This window comes from Anoplopoma fimbria, chromosome 8 (genome assembly GCF_027596085.1).
Source record: "Anoplopoma fimbria isolate UVic2021 breed Golden Eagle Sablefish chromosome 8, Afim_UVic_2022, whole genome shotgun sequence".
Classification (NCBI taxonomy): Eukaryota; Metazoa; Chordata; class Actinopteri; order Perciformes; family Anoplopomatidae; genus Anoplopoma; species Anoplopoma fimbria.
The window spans coordinates 25,831,875-25,850,337 of record NC_072456.1 but is presented as its reverse complement, the minus strand read 5'-3'; the positions used below and the strand labels follow the sequence as shown (position 1 = coordinate 25,850,337).

At 38.7% G+C, this 18,463-nt stretch overlaps 1 protein-coding gene across 3 annotated transcripts in view; it reads left to right on the top strand.

Annotated features, from left to right (window-relative positions):
- Positions 1 to 17,558, top strand: part of osbpl1a (oxysterol binding protein-like 1A) — a 35,817-nt gene extending 18,259 nt beyond the window's left edge. For 2 of the 3 annotated variants that reach the window (XM_054602861.1, XM_054602864.1), the window contains exons 16-29: positions 1,358 to 1,520; positions 3,796 to 3,985; positions 5,448 to 5,523; positions 8,081 to 8,215; positions 8,311 to 8,408; positions 9,047 to 9,229; positions 10,447 to 10,554; positions 10,793 to 10,882; positions 12,274 to 12,400; positions 12,673 to 12,786; positions 13,984 to 14,107; positions 14,197 to 14,287; positions 15,260 to 15,280; positions 16,679 to 17,558. In XM_054602861.1, coding sequence (XP_054458836.1) covers positions 1,358 to 1,520; positions 3,796 to 3,985; positions 5,448 to 5,523; positions 8,081 to 8,215; positions 8,311 to 8,408; positions 9,047 to 9,229; positions 10,447 to 10,554; positions 10,793 to 10,882; positions 12,274 to 12,400; positions 12,673 to 12,786; positions 13,984 to 14,107; positions 14,197 to 14,287; positions 15,260 to 15,280; positions 16,679 to 16,781 — 1,623 coding nt within the window. In that variant the 3' untranslated portion in view covers positions 16,782 to 17,558. The remainder of the gene's footprint in view (positions 1 to 1,357; positions 1,521 to 3,795; positions 3,986 to 5,447; positions 5,524 to 8,080; positions 8,216 to 8,310; positions 8,409 to 9,046; positions 9,230 to 10,446; positions 10,555 to 10,792; positions 10,883 to 12,273; positions 12,401 to 12,672; positions 12,787 to 13,983; positions 14,108 to 14,196; positions 14,288 to 15,259; positions 15,281 to 16,678) is intronic. The other variant, XM_054602863.1, reaches the window with a different exon arrangement.
- Positions 17,559 to 18,463: the final 905 nt, after the last annotated feature.

Genomic DNA, 18,463 nt, shown 5'->3' with positions numbered 1-18,463 from the left:
GAACGACTGACCACGTTTTGGTTAAACAGGCCCTATTATGCTATTTTCCTGGGTGCATATTTTTATCTGAAGTTACAGTTACAACATGTTTACATGCGTTAATGCTCATAATCCTCCTTGTTTTTCTCATTCTGGCTGTCCTGCAGTACCTCTTCTCACCCTCTCTCTGAAACACTCCGTTGTAGCTCCTCCCTCCAGAAAGCAAAGTCTGCTCTGATTGGTCAGCTAGCCCGCTCTGTTGTGATTGGTCAACGTTTCACATTTCAAAAACTCTTCCTCCAGAGCTTCAGCTCCGTCTCTCTCTTTTGTTGTTTGAGGGCCAAACCAACCGGAAGGAGTTTTACGTCACTTCCGTAACATTGTGACCTCATAAAGTTACATTGTGACCTCATAATGTTACATTATGACCTCATAAAGTAACATTGTGACCTCATAGAGTTACATTATGACCTCATAAAGTAACATTGTGACCTCATAAAGTTACGGAAGTGAAGGAGAGAATTCAATGAAGCCGTTTCAGGAGCTCAGGAGCTTCTGAGGGGGAGGGTAACTCCTTTTAGACGTGGACTTCAGGTTTTACACTCTACAGACCTTTTACATGTACAAAAATATATATAGGATACTAAAGAAGAGGGGAAAAGTGGAAAAGCATAATAGGGGCACTTTAAGAACGTTTGGTGCATCTGGAGTTTTTTCTCCGAACAGAGAATAAAGAGAAATTTAATAGAAGTTCGCTGCACGAGGACCAAATGTTCCCTCTTTTGTTCCTTTGAAAGCACCTCTTTTGTTAGTCTCTGCACTTAATATTTACACATTGGGTTATTTACACAAGCCACACCAGAGTGTCTTGTGTAAAAGCAAGGTTTTTCGCCTAATAGCTTATATCTGAGTCCATTACCTGTCATTTGAGCCCCTCTCCTCCACGGGAATCATGTTCTCCGGCCGGCCATTTGAGACTGTTGGCGTGAAGGCAGCTGTCCTCCATTACAGATAAACACGGCCTCGTCCTCTCAGCGCCATCTCTGTCTCCGTCTCTCTCCGTGGGTCTGATAATGATAGGACTGTGCAGAGGGGAGGGTCGGACGGTTTAACATGCTGTTCATGAGCATCACAGCCGGTCTGAGAGTCACACACATGTGCCTTCTGTTTGTAATGAGAGACAGAATGAAATGTTGAAACACTTCCTTAGATATCAAATATGGAAGATGGAACGTTTCTATAAGTGATTGGACTCTTGTGTTTGTGTGTGTGTGTGTGTGTGTGTGTGTGTGTGTGTGTGTGTGTGTGTGTGTGTGTGTGTGTGTGTGTGTGTGTGTGTGTGTGTGTGTGTGTGTGTGTGTTTGTATGGGGAGCTCAGGTGCGCAGTCTGAAATTGGAGCAGGAGGTGGAGAAGAACAAGATCCTCTCCGAAGCGCTGCAGACTCTCGCCACAGAGCACCACGAACTTGAGCAATCCGTCGTCAAGGGATCGTCGCCGCGGAGCGCCCTCAGCGAGGATGAGTTCCACGACGCCCTGTCTGGTGAGTTGACAAGTTATCAAACACGCTTCAGGGGTCAGGAGACGAGGGAGATTCTCTCACACTGAACCCTGCTCTGTCATTCCCCTGTAGGACACTGGAATACCTTCTTTTTTTTATCTCCTGCTGGTGATGCCTTTTGGTATTTTGGTTTTTGCCGCTCCTGAAGCGTGACGTAAGAACAAGTGTTGCCTGGTTGTGTTGAAATAACTTGAAGCCTTTATAACATGAATGTTTTGGGGTTTTTTGGTGTGAGAAACTGACTGATGCTTTTGTCAAGAGTTGCTACCAAACAAAAGATTTGTTCTTGTTTTTAGTTCTTCATATTTGAAGTTAACCTGTAACAATGACACCAATCTAGTGGGATGCTATTGTTTTGACACCTTTATGTAACTGGTTCGTTATATGAGAGGAAGTTAACATGGAGGTGTAAAGGCTGATCTGCATGGGAGATATGCAGTAACTGTTGCAGAGCATGAGTGTGAATAATGTTTTATGGATGTGTTTGCTTATTTATTTATATAGCAGGCCACAATCAATTTAATTATAACCATAAAATGCTTAAAAATCTGAAAAAATATCTATACTTAAAAAAAAAAAAAAAATCTTATTTAAGTAGAAATGAAAAAAATGCTCTTTTTATGTTTTGTTTTTCTCACTTTTTTCACTTCTGTCCCATTTTTACATCCCAAATGATGCTCGATTTTAAGGCCGATATCAATACAGACATTTTATTTTATTTTAAATTAGTTTAATTACAGTAATTTTCTTTATTTATATTTAGCACAATATGACTTGACTTGGAATTAAAAAAATAAGATAACGAAAACATCACAAATAAGAATATATCAGCTGATAGTGAATTTGTTATATCATGAGAAATCTTGAAATGGATCCCATAGATTTGTTTGTTGTTTTTTAAAGACGACTGAAGATGTTTACTGAGCGAGACATTTAACCACTGAAACATGAACTTCTATCTGCTCTCTGCTGGTTTAACCATGTGATGGTGACACAGTTTTATTATCTCAGTCAAATATTTGTCATTTTTTAACTGCAATTTCTTGTTATTTACTGGCCAACACTGAAATATGTGCATTAAGCTAATATCGACATATCGGCGAGGATGATTTGTCTTCTCTAGGTTTGATTGCTATCATGCATGTGTAGCTTTATTATAAGACTACTTAAGATATCCATAGGTACTGGATAATTCATTTAATTTACTCCCTCTTTTAATAACCACATTTGATTGTATGTCCATTAAAGGTCCAGTGTGTTGGATTTAGGGAGAATATATTCATAACTATGTTTTTATAAGTGAATAATCACCTAAACCCAGAATCATTGTGTTTTCCTTGGATTAGAATGAGCCATTCATACGGCGGTGGATCACGGGGTACGCCGTGTTGCACCGCCGTGTTGCACCGCCATGTTTCTACAGTAGCGGTCATCCATCGATTTATGGCCTACTGTTTAGGTAGTTTCCATATTGGTTTTTTTTGGTAGTCGCCATCTTGGTTTTTTGCAACCAGAAGTGCTACCAGAGGGTGGAGCTAAGTACAGAAGGTAGCCACGCCCTGAAGCAGCGATTCTCAACCACTGGTGGGCCTCAGAGCGCCATCTAGTGGGCCGTGGAGGCACTGCCAAATGGTTTTTAAATATATTTTATTGCTAATTTAAGAAACTAGTTGTTTGTATATCTAAATGTGCACAAGAATTCACATGAATAAAACAACATAGTAATTCAAACTGAGGAAAATAATTTGTTTTTTCAACTTGAGTCTATTCACCACTGTTAGCTAGCTACGTTCCCTCGGATGCAGAGACACAAAATGGATTGTTGTTTTTTTACTTATTTAATATTCTTTACTGTGTTATTACTTATTTACTGATTTATAATATATTAATATTTTTTTTTATCTTGTTTTTTACTGTCTCTTGTTTGCACTATCTTCTATGCTGCTGTAATCCTGCAAATTTCCCCGCTGTGGGACTAATAAAGGATTATCTTATCTTATTTTATCTTATCTTAAGTGAGTCTGATGTCTGGGATAAGGAAATATGACCCTGAATACATTAAATTAGGATAAATAATGACAGGCAGTTATGGGTTGAGGCTTCACTTTTCAGAACTGGAGGTTGGTTACAATCCAAAACCTCACAGCTAGATGAGACTAAATCCTACACACGCCTCCTTTAACAGTCCATTTCACCCTTTTCTTCCACTATCCAGTTTGAAAAATAAATTAATTGTCTCCACGTTTGTCCATCATAGAATCTGACTCGGAGATCTCCCTGAGCGGCTTTGAGACGGTGGCCAGCCATTCCTGTGAGGAGGACGAGGAGGAGGACGAAGGCTCTGTCATGTTATTAAGCAGCCCTTGCAGCAGCCCCACCAGCATGTTGCGGGAGGATCACCATGGCGACAAGGACGAGACTCAACCCAACGGGATCACAAAGCATAGGTCAGCGGTGCTGTATGCCCCCACAGTTTACTAAATAGACCACTGAACCCCTGAGCTTTTTATCCACCTCTCATCAAAAGGAACAAACTCAACAAAGGGTTATTGCTGCTCTTTATTTCATGCTGTAATATATCATTAATATCAGCAGTGTCAGGATGTTATATTTCCCAACCTGCTGCGAGAGATCTGTTTCCTCTACGGTCTTTGTTTTTCATCTTTTTAAGCCGTCCCTCGGGTCTTTCCACTTCGTAGTGTGAATAATTTAGAGTCGACCTGCTGAAGGAAAAAGAAAGAGTTGTATTGAGAGAACGGAGCTCTGTGTTTGGAGCTGTTAAATATTGATAAGGTCACAGTGTAATGCAATAATCAGTCTGCGGTCCCATGTTGGCTCATCTCTCCAGGCCGCTTTGGACTGCAGTTCAGACTAGTTGGATGGATTTCAAATTGAATTATTATATTAATCCAATTGGCTTATATGCTATTTTTGTGATTTTAATGATTGTGCATCCATTTAAAAAAGTCCCTCTGTTGTTCTTAGTGGACAAAAATGTCTGCGTCAAAACACTAAAGAATAATATATTTATATAATTACCAACTTCTTATTTACAAAATATATATTTTTTTCATTTTGTTACCATAACAACGCTGTTTAAACAATGATATTGTTTTAAATATGCTAAATGGTGGAGGGATTTTGTTTTCAGTCTGTGAAATACTAATATGCCAATGATTGTCAGCATTGATTTTGCTGCTTTTTTTTTTGTTGTTGTGCAGTGTCAGATTTTCTAAGCCTCTCTCCTAAAACTGCTATAAAAACACAATATGTTCATATTTGTTTCCACTTGCACTGAGTTAAACCTTTAAACCAACTTCATTTCTGGTCATAATTAGAAAATATTCATTCATTTAACATTTTTTAACCATTTTAAATATCTGTTTTTTTTATCGTCTTTTACATCATGATTTACGACAAATACTGTTTAAAAAAGTTCTTGATAAACTATACATAATTGGGGCTTTAATTGAATACCTCTTTGATATTGTTTTTGCATTTTATGAATATCTTCTTTCTGAAGCAGGGGAAAGAAGGAGAAAATAAACTATGATTTAATAAATTCCTCAGAACCAAAAATGTCCCTAGTGATGCTTAAGGGTTAATATATTATTCAAACTCCAACCTGTAAAACTTTTAAGATGGTTTGACCTGGTCTGTCCGTTGTATCTGTTGATGGATGATTCCAAGTCTGTTTACCGACGTTGATCCTGGTGTTGACTGTCTCTCTGGGCTTTGTTCCAGTTTGTCACACGATACATTTTAGGCTCTTGTTGACCATATTCACTTAAATAAGATATGACGCCTGCAGCTATTACATGTCTGGCGGTACATTTACCCCAACAAAAAGTGTCTATTTTACAATTAACAAACCTTCCACTGTGTGTTAATGTGTTTGTGTTATTCTAGGACCAGCTTACCTGCCCCAATGTTCTCAAGGAATGACTTCAGTATTTGGAGTATCCTGAGGAACTGCATTGGAATGGTGAGAATGATCGTTTTTATAAGCCATGTTAGCTGTACCGTTCAGCTGTTGTTAACGTAATAAAACCCAGTATAAACTCACTGTACACAACCTGCTAAACACCAAACTGTAGACAGACACAGTAAGAAACTCGCTATTGAACTTAGTTGAGCAATTTCCAGCTAAAGAGACAGATATTTCCCCCTTTAGGAGTAGGTGGAGACCAAAAATGGAGCTAAAAGGAGAGTGAATTTTGCCCTTATATTCATTGTGTGGACAGAAACCAGCTCCAAATTAATAATAATGTTCCTCCAAAATTGCTGGAAGTGTGAATAAGCAATTGTTTGCTAACAAATTTGCAAATATCAACCTCAAAGGTAATGATATTACTGTGTACGCTTCTCTACCACTATATTCAATTCAATTCAATTCAGTTTATTTTGTATAGCCCAGAATCACAAATTACAAATTTGCCTCAGAGGGCTTTACAATCTGTACACATGGGACATCCTCTGTCCTTCCCTAAAAAAACCCTTTAACAGGGAGAAAAAAGGAAGAAACCTCTGGGAGAACGACAGAGGAGGGATCCTTCTCCCAGGATGGACAGAATGCAATAGATGTCATGTGTACAGAATGAACAGCATAACAGAGATACAACACATTCAATGTATATGACATAAATGATTCATATAATAAGACTACTTATAATAACAGCAGCAATTATTATAGTAGAATTATAATTATGAAAATAGGGATAGTAATGTGATTAATAATAATAATCGAAGTATTAGTGGGTGTCAGTCGGCTCACAGCAGGAGGCACGACTACGGTCCAGGTACCACAACGATTCATGGAAACCTGCAGAGCGAGAAAGCAAAAAGGGCTTCAGGGTGGAAGTAAAGCTAAAATGCTTAATGGTACAGGTAATCTAGTGTAGAAACTTTTGCCTAATGGCGTACACTCTGGTAGAAAAAATTCAAAGGTTATTAGATAATGGTCCGATAAAAGAGAGTTCTGTTGAGAGACAATTACATTTTCTATTTCAATACCGTATACCAGAACAAGGTCGAGGGTATGGTTAAAACAGTGAGTCGGTTTATGTACACACTGACAGAAGCCAATAGAATCTAATAATGAACTAAACGCAGTACTAAGGCTATCATTATACACATCCACATGAATATTAAAATCGACTACAATAATAACTTTATCTGTTTTGAGGACTAAACTTGATAAAAACTCTGAGAATTCAGATAGGAATTCAGAATACGCACCTGGTGCACGATACACTATAACAAATAAAATTGACTTTAATGCTTTCCCGCTCGGGTTTGAAAGACTAAGAACAAGGCTTTCAAATGAGTTGTAATTTAATTTAGGTTTAGGGTTTATTAATAGGCTTGAGTCAAAGATAGCTGCTACTCCACCTCCTCGGCCTGTGCCTCGAGGAATATGAGTATTAATATAACTTGGAGGAGTTGATTCATTAAGGCTAACGTACTCTTCATGACACAGCCAGGTTTCAGTAAGACAAAATAAATCAATATGATTATCTGATATTAAATCATTTACAAGTACACCCTTAGATGACAGAGATCTAATATTTAAGAGTCCACATTTAACTGTCCTGTTTTGATGCACTGTTACATTGGTTGCCTTAACTTTTATTAAGTTATTTTGTATAACTCCTCTTCTGTTGACTTTAAATAATTAAACACAGTCTCTATAGGGTTTTGGGTGGGTAACCGGGTGGGTAACTGGGTGGGTAACTGGGTGGGTAACTGGGTGGGTAACTGCTCCAAAGGAAGCGCAGAGAAGTGTGAAAGACTGCGATTCTGCTTCTGCTTCCTGGACTGAACTCTGGGTCATGGATTAGGTCCACTAATGGACTGGGTCAGATATTAGACCATGTAAGGGTATATAATCCATAATATAAAAAAAAAACTATTTTTCAACATTACATTTCTAAATCGTCTTTTCTTTTTGCACTGGAGAAGGATACAGTAGATACAACACTACATTTACATTAATTAATTTGGGAGACACTTTTGTTCAAAGGGACATATTGTACAAATGCCGACGGACATTAGAACGATGTTTGAAGACCAATTTCCCTTCAGCCTTTTTGAATAGCGGCCATTACTTTGACACTATCAAAGGATTGCTGTGTGAAGGAGCTTTTATTTTTATTTTTGTAATGAAAACTGGTCCTTCAATTGCACTTCTGAAACCACTGAGAGCAGCTCTGCAGCTCTGCAGCTATTACTCATAACCAAGAGGAGCTGCATTTCCTGTACGAAAGGTTCAATAAATCCATCTGTCTATAATCCGAACCGTTTATCCTGTTCAGGGTTTTACGGGCTGGAGCTGATCCCAGCTGACATTGGGGAAAAAGACATATAATAAAAGGAACATTTAAATTGGATTTTTAAATATTCATTTTGGTAATGACGATGGCAGGTTAACATGCCGGAACATTTGGTTTGTTTTTATTCAGGTGTCTGAATAATGAGTGAAGGGCCATTTAATTTAATTTATTCATTATCATGATAATAATTCCTCTTCATGTCTATTTTAGGAACTCTCCAAGATCACAATGCCAGTGATCTTCAACGAGCCGCTGAGCTTCTTGCAGCGTCTGACCGAGTACATGGAGCACACGTACCTCATCCACCAGGCCAACGCCTGCTCCGACTCTATTGAGAGGATGAAGGTAGTCACATCTGTCAAAGTTCTCTCAAAGACAGCCATATTTTATTTGGATCATACCTTTTTGAGTTTATAGTGTGTTAATCTTTGTGTTGGCAGTGTGTGGCTGCGTTCGCGGTTTCCGCTGTGGCCTCGCAGTGGGAGCGGACCGGTAAACCATTCAACCCTCTGCTGGGAGAAACCTACGAGCTGGTCAGGTAAGAGGGGATTAAATGGCACATATTCAACACTTTAAGTGGCCCTATTATGCTTTTCCACTTATCCTCTCCGTTAGTGTGTTATATATATTCTTGTACATGTAAAAGGTCCGTAGAGTATAAAACCTGAAGTCCACGCCTAAAAGGAGTTACCCTCCCCCTCAGAAGCTCCTGAGCTGCCTGAAACGGCTCCATTGAATTCTCTCCTTCACTTCTGTAACTTTATGAGGTCATAATGAAACTTTATGAGGTAACAATGAAACTTTGAGGTCATTATGTAACTTTATGAGGTCACAATGTTACGGAAGTGAAAACTCCTTCCGGCTAGTTTGGCCCTCAAACAACAAAAGAGAGAGACGTGGCTCTGGAGGAAGAGTTTTTTTAAATGTGAAACGTTGACCAATCACAACAGAGCGGGCTAGCTGACCAATCAGAGCAGACTTTGTTTTCTGGATGGAGGAGCAAGTGCTACAACGGAGCGAGAAAAACAAGGAGGATTATGATCATTAACGCATGTAAACCTGTTGTAACTGTAACTTCAGATAAAAATATGCACCCGGAAAATAGTATAATAGGGCCTGTTTAATACTTGTCCGTCCTCCTAACGTTCCCCCTTTCTGTCCTCCGGGTCGTCCCAGAGATGATCTGGGTTTCAGGCTCTTATCAGAGCAGGTGAGCCATCATCCTCCGGTCAGCGCCTTCCACGCTGAGGGTCTGAAGCAGGACTTTGTGTTTCACGGATCCATCTACCCCAAACTCAAGTTCTGGGGCAAGAGTGTGGAGGCGGAGCCGAAAGGCATCATCACGCTGGAGCTGCCCAGGTAAGAAGCTCTAGTCGGTTAATAGAAAGGGGGCAATTTTTTTTTATTCTTCTTCTCTTAAAAAACTACAAAATGAATCAACTCTTTCGTTTTTTAAAAAGTAAAAAAAAAACTAATTTAAGAGAGCTGTTACACAATAAAAAGTTTGTATCTCTTCTAATGTTTCTCTCTATGTGTGTACACATTTTTAACTTGTGCATTCTCCTTTAAAGTTACATAACATAAATTCTTTTGACTCACAACAGACATTTAAAAACTAATCAAAGCAGCAGAACCAGAGATATCGTCTTTTTTATTCCACACATTCTTCTTCTTTCTTGTGAAAATCTTGCACCAACATTACCCACAATGCATCTCAACCACAGACAGTTTGGTAGTAGATACGGTTGTGTAACACACGTGGCTAATGTAGCCTCTAGCCACAGAGCAGAGATGACATTTTTTTATTCTCAAACTTGTAGTCTTCAACCAACGTTGACTCAAGTGACATCACGTGAGGACATTTATCAGACTTCAATCAGCTCCCTCTGGAGATACAAAAGGCTTTAAAGGAACAATGTGTAAGATGTATCCACAATAACCAAACCAACAGGGGGCATCATTTCACCTCAACTACTGTTTCCAAACAATCTAAATTTACAGTCATCAGATATTGAAAAAAAAGCCAACTTTTAACTAACAAGTATGCTCAGAATTATACCAAATTGCTGAAACTCAAAATATCACTGCTATCTTAAAATCATCCTGTGTGGTGCCGGCCTATAGTTTTCGTTAGCCATACGTGTGTTTACTATAACCAGAGGTTGTAAGGTTCGTGTACGTTTCGTTAGTTTGTTTATCGGATTAAATCCAAATTGGCAGAAATGAGAGAAAACAACCTGTATTTTGGTCCATCCTCCTCTGTAATAACTCAAGTCGCTTTTGGTTCTCCCCTGTGTAACTGCCTGAAAAGAAAGTTTTGCTGATCCAGCAGAGAGTGGATAATTTTTTACTACATTCATCTTCTGTACAGACATAACACCAATACTGTCACCTCATCACATTCTGTTATTAATGGTTGTTTATTTCCTGAATGTTTTAAACTTAAATTATGGGCATATTTTACACATTGCACAATAACAACTTTCTTCCCCATATGGAGCAGTACTTACCAACACCTGTTAAACAGACTTTTATGTGTAGAATCGACACCCCTTTAAGCATTGTTTTGATTCCAGGCACAATGAAGCCTACACTTGGACAAATCCCACATGTTGTGTTCACAACATCATCGTGGGCCAGCTGTGGATCGAGCAGTATGGAACTGTGGAGGTGGTCAACCACAGGTGAGTGGGCAAAACAATCTTAAATCAGAAGTAAAATGTTTGCACATATTGGATTCTATACTTTCTTAAAGATTATATAGTAAAGTTTTGCTTCTTTATCAAGTTGTCTGATACCGTTGATATTAACATGTTGAGGAAGTTTGACCAAAAAGGAGGAAATGGAGCAGATGAGGAAGTTTTGTGTGACTCAGCAGAGAGTGAGAGGTGATGTGCTGTTCTTTCTCTTCATTTCACTTAGAACTGGTGAAAAGTGCTGCCTGAATTTCAAACCATGTGGCCTTTTTGGCAAAGAGCTGCACAAGGTTGAAGGTTATATTCTGGATAAAAGGTATGGCTTACACTGACACATAAAGTCCAGACATTTAAATAACGAGTAGTTGTATTATTGTTGTATTGAATGCTAAGAGAAATAGTTATTATTAAATGATTTATCTCTGTGCATAAACAGTATCAGTACGCAGGTTATCGTGCCAAAGCCTTCCAAAACACATCTCCATGCTCCCATATTGTAGAACAAGTATGACTCAATAAACTGTTTAAACTTGCTTCATTTGTTATTCAGGACCCCAAAGTAAAGTGGATTAGCTGAGCTCATTTCTTACTTCAAAGGAATTTGAACTTTTCCACATTAAAATGTCTTAACAATATTTTGTAAAGTTGTGTTATAATTATTCCAAATGTTTCAAACAATTTTCAAACCCAGCAAAATACGTAATTTCAACGACGTCATATCTTCTTTGTGCACTCGTCTGCCAGAATCTGACATTAACTGACTTTTAATTCAGTTTTCAGACACATTTTTACGACACTTTTAGATCTTGGACGATTTTGACTCTATATTTTAACCAGATGAAGGTTTTCTTCATCAGATGCATCTTAAGTTATCAGAGAAACAAGTTGAGCAAATGTTTGCGGCAGTTCAGCTCGCAGCCTCTTTTGTTTTGGAGAAACACAGATCTTTATAAACTTGTTATTCAGTGTTTTTTAACAGTTTTAATCACTGAGTCCGTTTATTTGGAGAGAAGGAGACCTCTACGGATGATTCGGCTCCTGTTGAAAACCTTCTGAACATCTGGATCTCAAGTCTGAGAAATTAGCTGAGCAAACTTTACCTTTTGTGTAGTATCTTCAGGCCGATTGTTTGCAGTTGTGAAGAAGTCGTCGTTAACGTAGAAAAATGGCTTAAATTAACTACGCTTGTTGCGGAACTTGACATAAGCTACGTGACATTACGCATCATAAAAAATAACTTAATTTTTGATTTCACACTATAGACACAAACTCCGCTCACCTGGGTGAAAGTCCTGTGTTTGTTCACCCTGAATGACGAACACGGAAGGAAACCTAACGACAGAAATGGTGTCGGAGACAACAACTCCCATAATCCTTAGCTACTTCACATCTTCACCAAACTCCGTCTTTTGTTGAAACCCCCAGTAACAGAAATGATTTATTGTTATTGAGGGACATGGGCTTAGAAGACTGAGGGAAAAGGCCCCCAACATGATGAGGTGGTTAAATCAAAAGAGGAAGACAAACCAATGACTCAGCATGAATGACTGGACACAACATATGTTTGACCACGAAAACAACACTAAATATGCAACCATAAGATATTCAGACACACGCAGAGACATGCGTACTGGCGAACTTCCTGTGTTTGTTCCTGAGGATATTTATGTGTGTGTGTGTGTGTGTGTGTGTGTTTGTTTTCCACAGCAAAAAGAAGCTGTGTGCTCTCTACGGGAAGTGGACAGAGTGCCTGTATGTTGTCGACCCGGCCGCCTTCGAGGCGCACAAGAAGAACGACAAGAAAGGCGCTGCAGAGAAAAAAAGCAGCAAAGCGGTACGAGCTGAACAGCAGGGGATCACAAATCAGTTTGTTATTTATCGTGATTCATCGTGTGTATAATGCAGTTTGATGACTAAGAAGAGGGAAAATATCAGTGTTTTTCCAGTCACATAAAATGATGATATCTTCAGATCTTTGCTGACATCCATAATTACCTTCACTCTCCCGATAAACACCATAATGATGCTTCTCTCAGAGAGCGTGATTGATATGTGCAGCATTGCTGTTTGTCTGTTTTGTCACTCGTGCTGCTGCTGGTGTTTCAGGGTTGCAGCGGGGATCAGGAGGAGGTTCCCTCTCCAGCTGCAGACACTGTGGAGATGATTCCTGGCAGCCAGCTGCTGTGGAGAATCGCACCCAGACCGGCCAACTCTGCAGAGGTCTGACTGATTAATGGACACGAAGAGCTTTCATTACCGTATTGTAGACTGTACAAACATCCCACTCTACTTAGAGTTTGAAACTTGCACATTTAAAGTACCTCGATTCAAGAGCATTAGGAGTAAAAATGTCTTCTTTCACTTTGCAGTATCTTCTGGATTTGCACAATTATAGAGATATTTGTGCAGTGTTGAGATCTGTACATAAAACATATTTGTACATTTTTGTACCTTTTTTACCTTGTGCACATGACTGCAAATTAAGTTTCCCATCCGGTATGATAGCGTGACTGAACTGAACTATAGCGCAGCCCCAAAATAAGCATGTATTTAGTGATTGTGATGTTCTAATATAGAACAAAAAAACTCCCGCACACTGTCTTCTTCACTTGCATATAGGTATATTTCAGTCACAACGTTTCGGTACGTAGACCATCAAGTTACTGATGAAGGTCTACGTACCGAAACGTCTATGTCCGAAACGTCTACGTACAGAAACGTACAGAAATGTCTATGTACCGAAACCTTTATGTACCGAAACGTACTGAAACGTCTATGTACCGAAACATCTACGTACCGAAACATCTATGTACCGAAACATCTACGTACCGAAACATCTACGTACCGAAACGTCTATGTACCGAAACATCTACGTACCGAAACGTACCGAAACATCTACGTACCGAAACATCTACGTACCGAAACATCTACGTACCGAAACGTCTATGTACCGAAACATCTACGTACCGAAACGTCTATGTACCGAAACATCGTACAGAAAACAGAAATGTCTATGTACCGAAACATGTACCGAAACATCTACGTAGCGAAACATCTACGTACCGAAACGTACCGAAACGTCTATGTACCGAAACATCTACGTACCGAAACGTCTATGTACCGAAACATCTACGTACCGAAACATCTACGTACCGAAACATCTACGTACCGAAACGTCTACGTACCGAAACGTACCGAAACGTCTATGTACCGAAACATCTACGTACCGAAACGTCTACGTACCGAAATGTTGTGACTGAAATATACCTATATGCAAGTGAAGAAGATAGTGTGCGGGACTTTTTTTGTTCTATATTGTCTACCTTAGATATTCTTCTACGAACCTGTCATCCTACTGGTGTGCAAAAGTTTTGCTCTTTTGATGTTCTACAAAAATAAATTGGTCTTTGATTGCAGATGTACAGCTTCACGTCGTTTGCAATGCAACTGAACGAGCTGCGTAAAGAGATGGAGGGAGCCATCCCTCAGACGGACTGCAGGCTGAGGCCAGACATACGAGCCATGGAGAACGGAGACATCGGTAATATTTGTTTAGCAAAATACTGAAAATAAAGAAAGGCCTTCGCTGCAATCTGAAACTGATGTGTTCAAATGTTACTATTCCAATAGATCTCGCCAGTGAGGAGAAGAAAAGGCTCGAGGAAAAACAGAGAGCTGCTCGCAAAAACCGCTCCAAATCTGATGAAGAGTGGAAAACGAGGTGAGGTTAATGAAACTGGACAACTTAAAGTGAGCTCCTCTCTTAAAGGGATAGTTTGGATGTTTTGAAGTGGGGTTGTATCTGAACTAACCCCTTTGAAACACCAAAGTCACACAATAACACAAACAAACTAATCAATAGAGGCAGCAGTAGACCAGCAAAATTGAATAAAATTGCTGTTTTTGTGAATGGAGTCTTGTGGCTTTGAAGAGAGCAAAGATAAACGCTTTAGTTCCCAGTCACAAAGTTCTGTCTGACAGCAAGTAAAAGCAGTAAAATTATTTTAAATTAAGTGTACACTTAAACTGATATTGATTCTTTTAGGTGTGTAAAATACGTCCACAGCAGAACATTGATTGGCTCCCGTCCTGTTTCTCCAAACTCCATCTACTGTAGTAAAACACTGACTGTGGAGAAGAACCTCATACAAACACACTTCAAAACATCCAAACTAACCCTTTAATTCAAAATGGTTAGATATTATCATTTAATGTGTGCAGTAAGTTATCAATGGCCTTTCTTTGTGTGCATTATGTGCATTGATATTTAATATTTATAAAGTGTGAACATTGTGAATTCAGATTACCCCCTGTTCAATGAAGTGGCATTTTTTTTTTCTATTCACTTTACATGCAGATTTCTGTCTTTAAAGGAAATGCACTTATTAGCTCTCTTGCCATAAATTAATTGAGATTTTCGACAAGAAAACAAATAAGTATATTTTCAAAAATGTCAAACAATTTCTTGTGTAAATTGTGTACCTTGACAGCTCAGATTATCCTCTGTATATTTAGCTAAATTTAAGCATTGTGCATTTACCTTATATGCAGTTTTCATTGTGGCCAGATATACAGTTTCTGCTGCTATTTTATCATCTCTTTCATACTGTGTTGCTTTGAAATGCTCGAGCTAAATCTCCATTTTCTCCTCATCTGACTTGTTTTTCCGTCGCGTCCTGGCTTTGATGTTTAGGAGTCCTGCCCTCGGCCCAAGGTCAGAGCTGCTCGCTGTTTGATTGATGTGCCTGAAATGTGTGATGTGATCATGTGACCTCGCAGTCTCAATGTTTCCCAAAACCCCTTTGTATTCTCTAAATTGAAATCTAATCTTCATCCCCCCCGTCCCGCTGTCTTTTTTAGATATGATAGAGAATCAGTGATGATTGAATCAATCTTTGCCTTCCACCAGCATGGCTGCTTCCTGGGACTCGGTGGAGAAACACCACAGGAGTCCTCTAACCAGAATCCTTCCTCCACTTCCTTTCATGCAGCAAAACCAAAAAAAAATAAGGATTACTTCACCCACACAATGACCCTTTTGTATATGAATTACTCACCTTGTGGTACCTTGAATTCTTGAAGAAAACCTTTTCTAGGATGCCTCCGGAGCTAACAAAAAATAAAAAATAAAAGTTAATAACGGCCGAGTTTAACAACAGCAAAATTATATCAAATCCTCTCACACATCTTCTCTTCCTAAATAGGAGCAAGACACATACTTTATAGTTTAGTTTAGCTTCTTTTTGTAGCTGTATTGGTCTTTTTTTGGAGCTATTTTCGTCTGTGGTTGTTTTTGCCACTTTTCATAGTTGTTATGAGAATCTTTGTGTCTCTTTGCAGCTGTTTTTTCATTTCTCCGTAGGTGTTTTTTTGTCTCCATGTTGCCTTTTTGTGGTTGTTTTTTTGTGGTTATTCTAAGTCTCTTCCTGGTTTGTAAGTGTCTCTTTGAGAGACATTTTGTAGGTGAGGGTTCAGGGAAGAAACTGACACTTTGGGCCTCTGGTCCTGTTCACTGTAGGCCCGTTCAGTAATCCATTCATGCTCCTGCAATATTACCTCATATATCTTGTCATATGCTCACTACTTCCCAAACATGCATCTTTGCAAAACAAAACATATTATTTACACTTACATTGTATTTTAATTGTAAAGACCCTCTCCCCCAGAGGCTCATCATCGTCTGACTGATAGCCGATGGGTTCTAAGATTGACGACTCGATAAATGAGACCTGGATTATAGTGCACGAGTTATGTCAGAGTTCGTAAACAGTTGTTTTTGATATTATTTTGCTGTTGTTAAACGCGGCCTCCATTTACTTAAATTCATCAACACTCTCCTCCGTTTTATGATTCTAAATTCGCTGTGGAAACATGCTAGAAAAAGTTTTCTTTTAGAATTCAAGGTCACACAGGGTGAGCCATTAATATACGAAGAATTCATTTAATTTTAGTTTAAAGTAAAAAAACAACAACTCCCATGCATATAATCCATAACCTTGTGATGAAGCATGCCTGACCTTCCATTCCCGCTTTCCCCGTTCTGTTTGAGTTATGATTTTCTGTCCGGTGTCGTGTTGGTTTTTTCGCTGATGTGTCTGCGTTGTGTTCTCAGGTGGTTTCAGCAGGGTCAGAACCCCCACACCAGCTCCCAGGACTGGCTCTTCTCTGGTGAATACTGGGACCGGAAATACAGCCATCTGCCAGACATTTACTAACGGACATTTTCTTCAAAGGACACTGCACCATACAGCGTCCTTTGTACGGAGCAGCATTAGCAGTTTTTTTTGTTTTTTTTAATGCATAGCAACAGTAACTACAAGCAATAATACTTTAACTGCGTGGCCTTAATCTACTTTATGATTGTAAAATTGTGCATAAAAATGTCAATAATCAATATTTAAGCATTATGAAATGTGAAGTTGTTTGGCAATGCTTTGAAATGTAGCATTTGTATTTGCATTTAGTCCAGTTTGTTTCTGTGCTTAACGGACTTTTAGCACAGGGGTTCGTGGTTTTAGTGTCCTTTTGTCTTCTTTTAAATGTTAATAATACTGACTCTAAATGTATTCCTGTATATATATATATAGACTTTACACACATTCAACCAGTAACCTCATCATGTCGTCCACATTCCCTCTGGTCTCCAAACTCACTAAATCACAAGCAGTCAGTAAATGTGAGGTTGATGTGTGGGTGTTGTTTCTGCTGATGTAGCTTGTATTGTAAAAAACATGCATACAAAAAATCAATATTAAACTTGACTGTTATTGATTGTTTTTCCCCACTGAATACTGTGATTCCATAAAACCCATATAAAAATGTAGTTATCTGAAGAGGTTTATTATTATGTTTGTGAACCCTGAACTGTTTGTATCATACAACCTGTCAATCATACTAGACAACGTTGATTTGGGGGGTCAAAAGGTCACATGATGTAGAAACTATTGGATTTTATGGCGTTTTTGTCCTCCATGTAAAGCATTGAAAGTATTTTATTGGAAACTGAAATAAAACTTCAATGTATTCTTGTTTCTTTTTTATCATTTTTGTGAAATATGTTTGCAAAATAAAGTGTAATCTGATGTGTAACAGTGCCCGAGTCTGACTCCAGACCTGGAGGGAGACTAGATCGACCTCTGATGATCCAGTGGACCCATTTTCTTATAAGATAATGGACTGGGCAGATTAGTTTGCACAGCTTTCATAAACTATGTGCAAAAAGATAAGGATGCAACATGAGGTCTTTGCATTTAAAAGGACATTTTGTCAAAATCTAGCACATAAGAAACATGATTCATGGGTACCAGACTCGATGTTGTCTGTGCTGTTAGGGCGAGTCATTAAGGACAGAGCTGATGAAGGAGGCAGCCTAGATAATTACAGGCCCATAGCTTCAGCCAGCGTGCTGACCAAAGTCCTAGAAGAATTTTGCTGGATGGATTAAATTAGTTTATTCACATCAAAATCCACAGCCCTTGGAAAAAATCCCTTAAAATGACTAACCCAAAATGAATTTCTGGTCTCCTTTGTAAGCTAAGAACCAATGTCAGATGAATTAATTATAAGTAAACCTCTGTCTATTAACATTCCAGAGTAAATGGAGATGCAATAAAGAGAAATAGAGAAATAGATTTGTATCCTCGCTTTCAAAGGCAGTGTCCTGTATATCCTAGATCTCCTGAATGTCTCTTCCTGCTCTTTAATACAACTGCTACTGTAATTTGATTGCAAAAAAAATACAACATTTATGATACAATTTATAAAGATATACTCATGTTTTGGCTTTGTTTACTGTTTACTGGGACATCAATGTCCATATATCCATGTTACAAATAACACAAATCTCCCAAAAACATTGAGATAGTAATAAAAACACAATATATGACCGAAGAGCTGA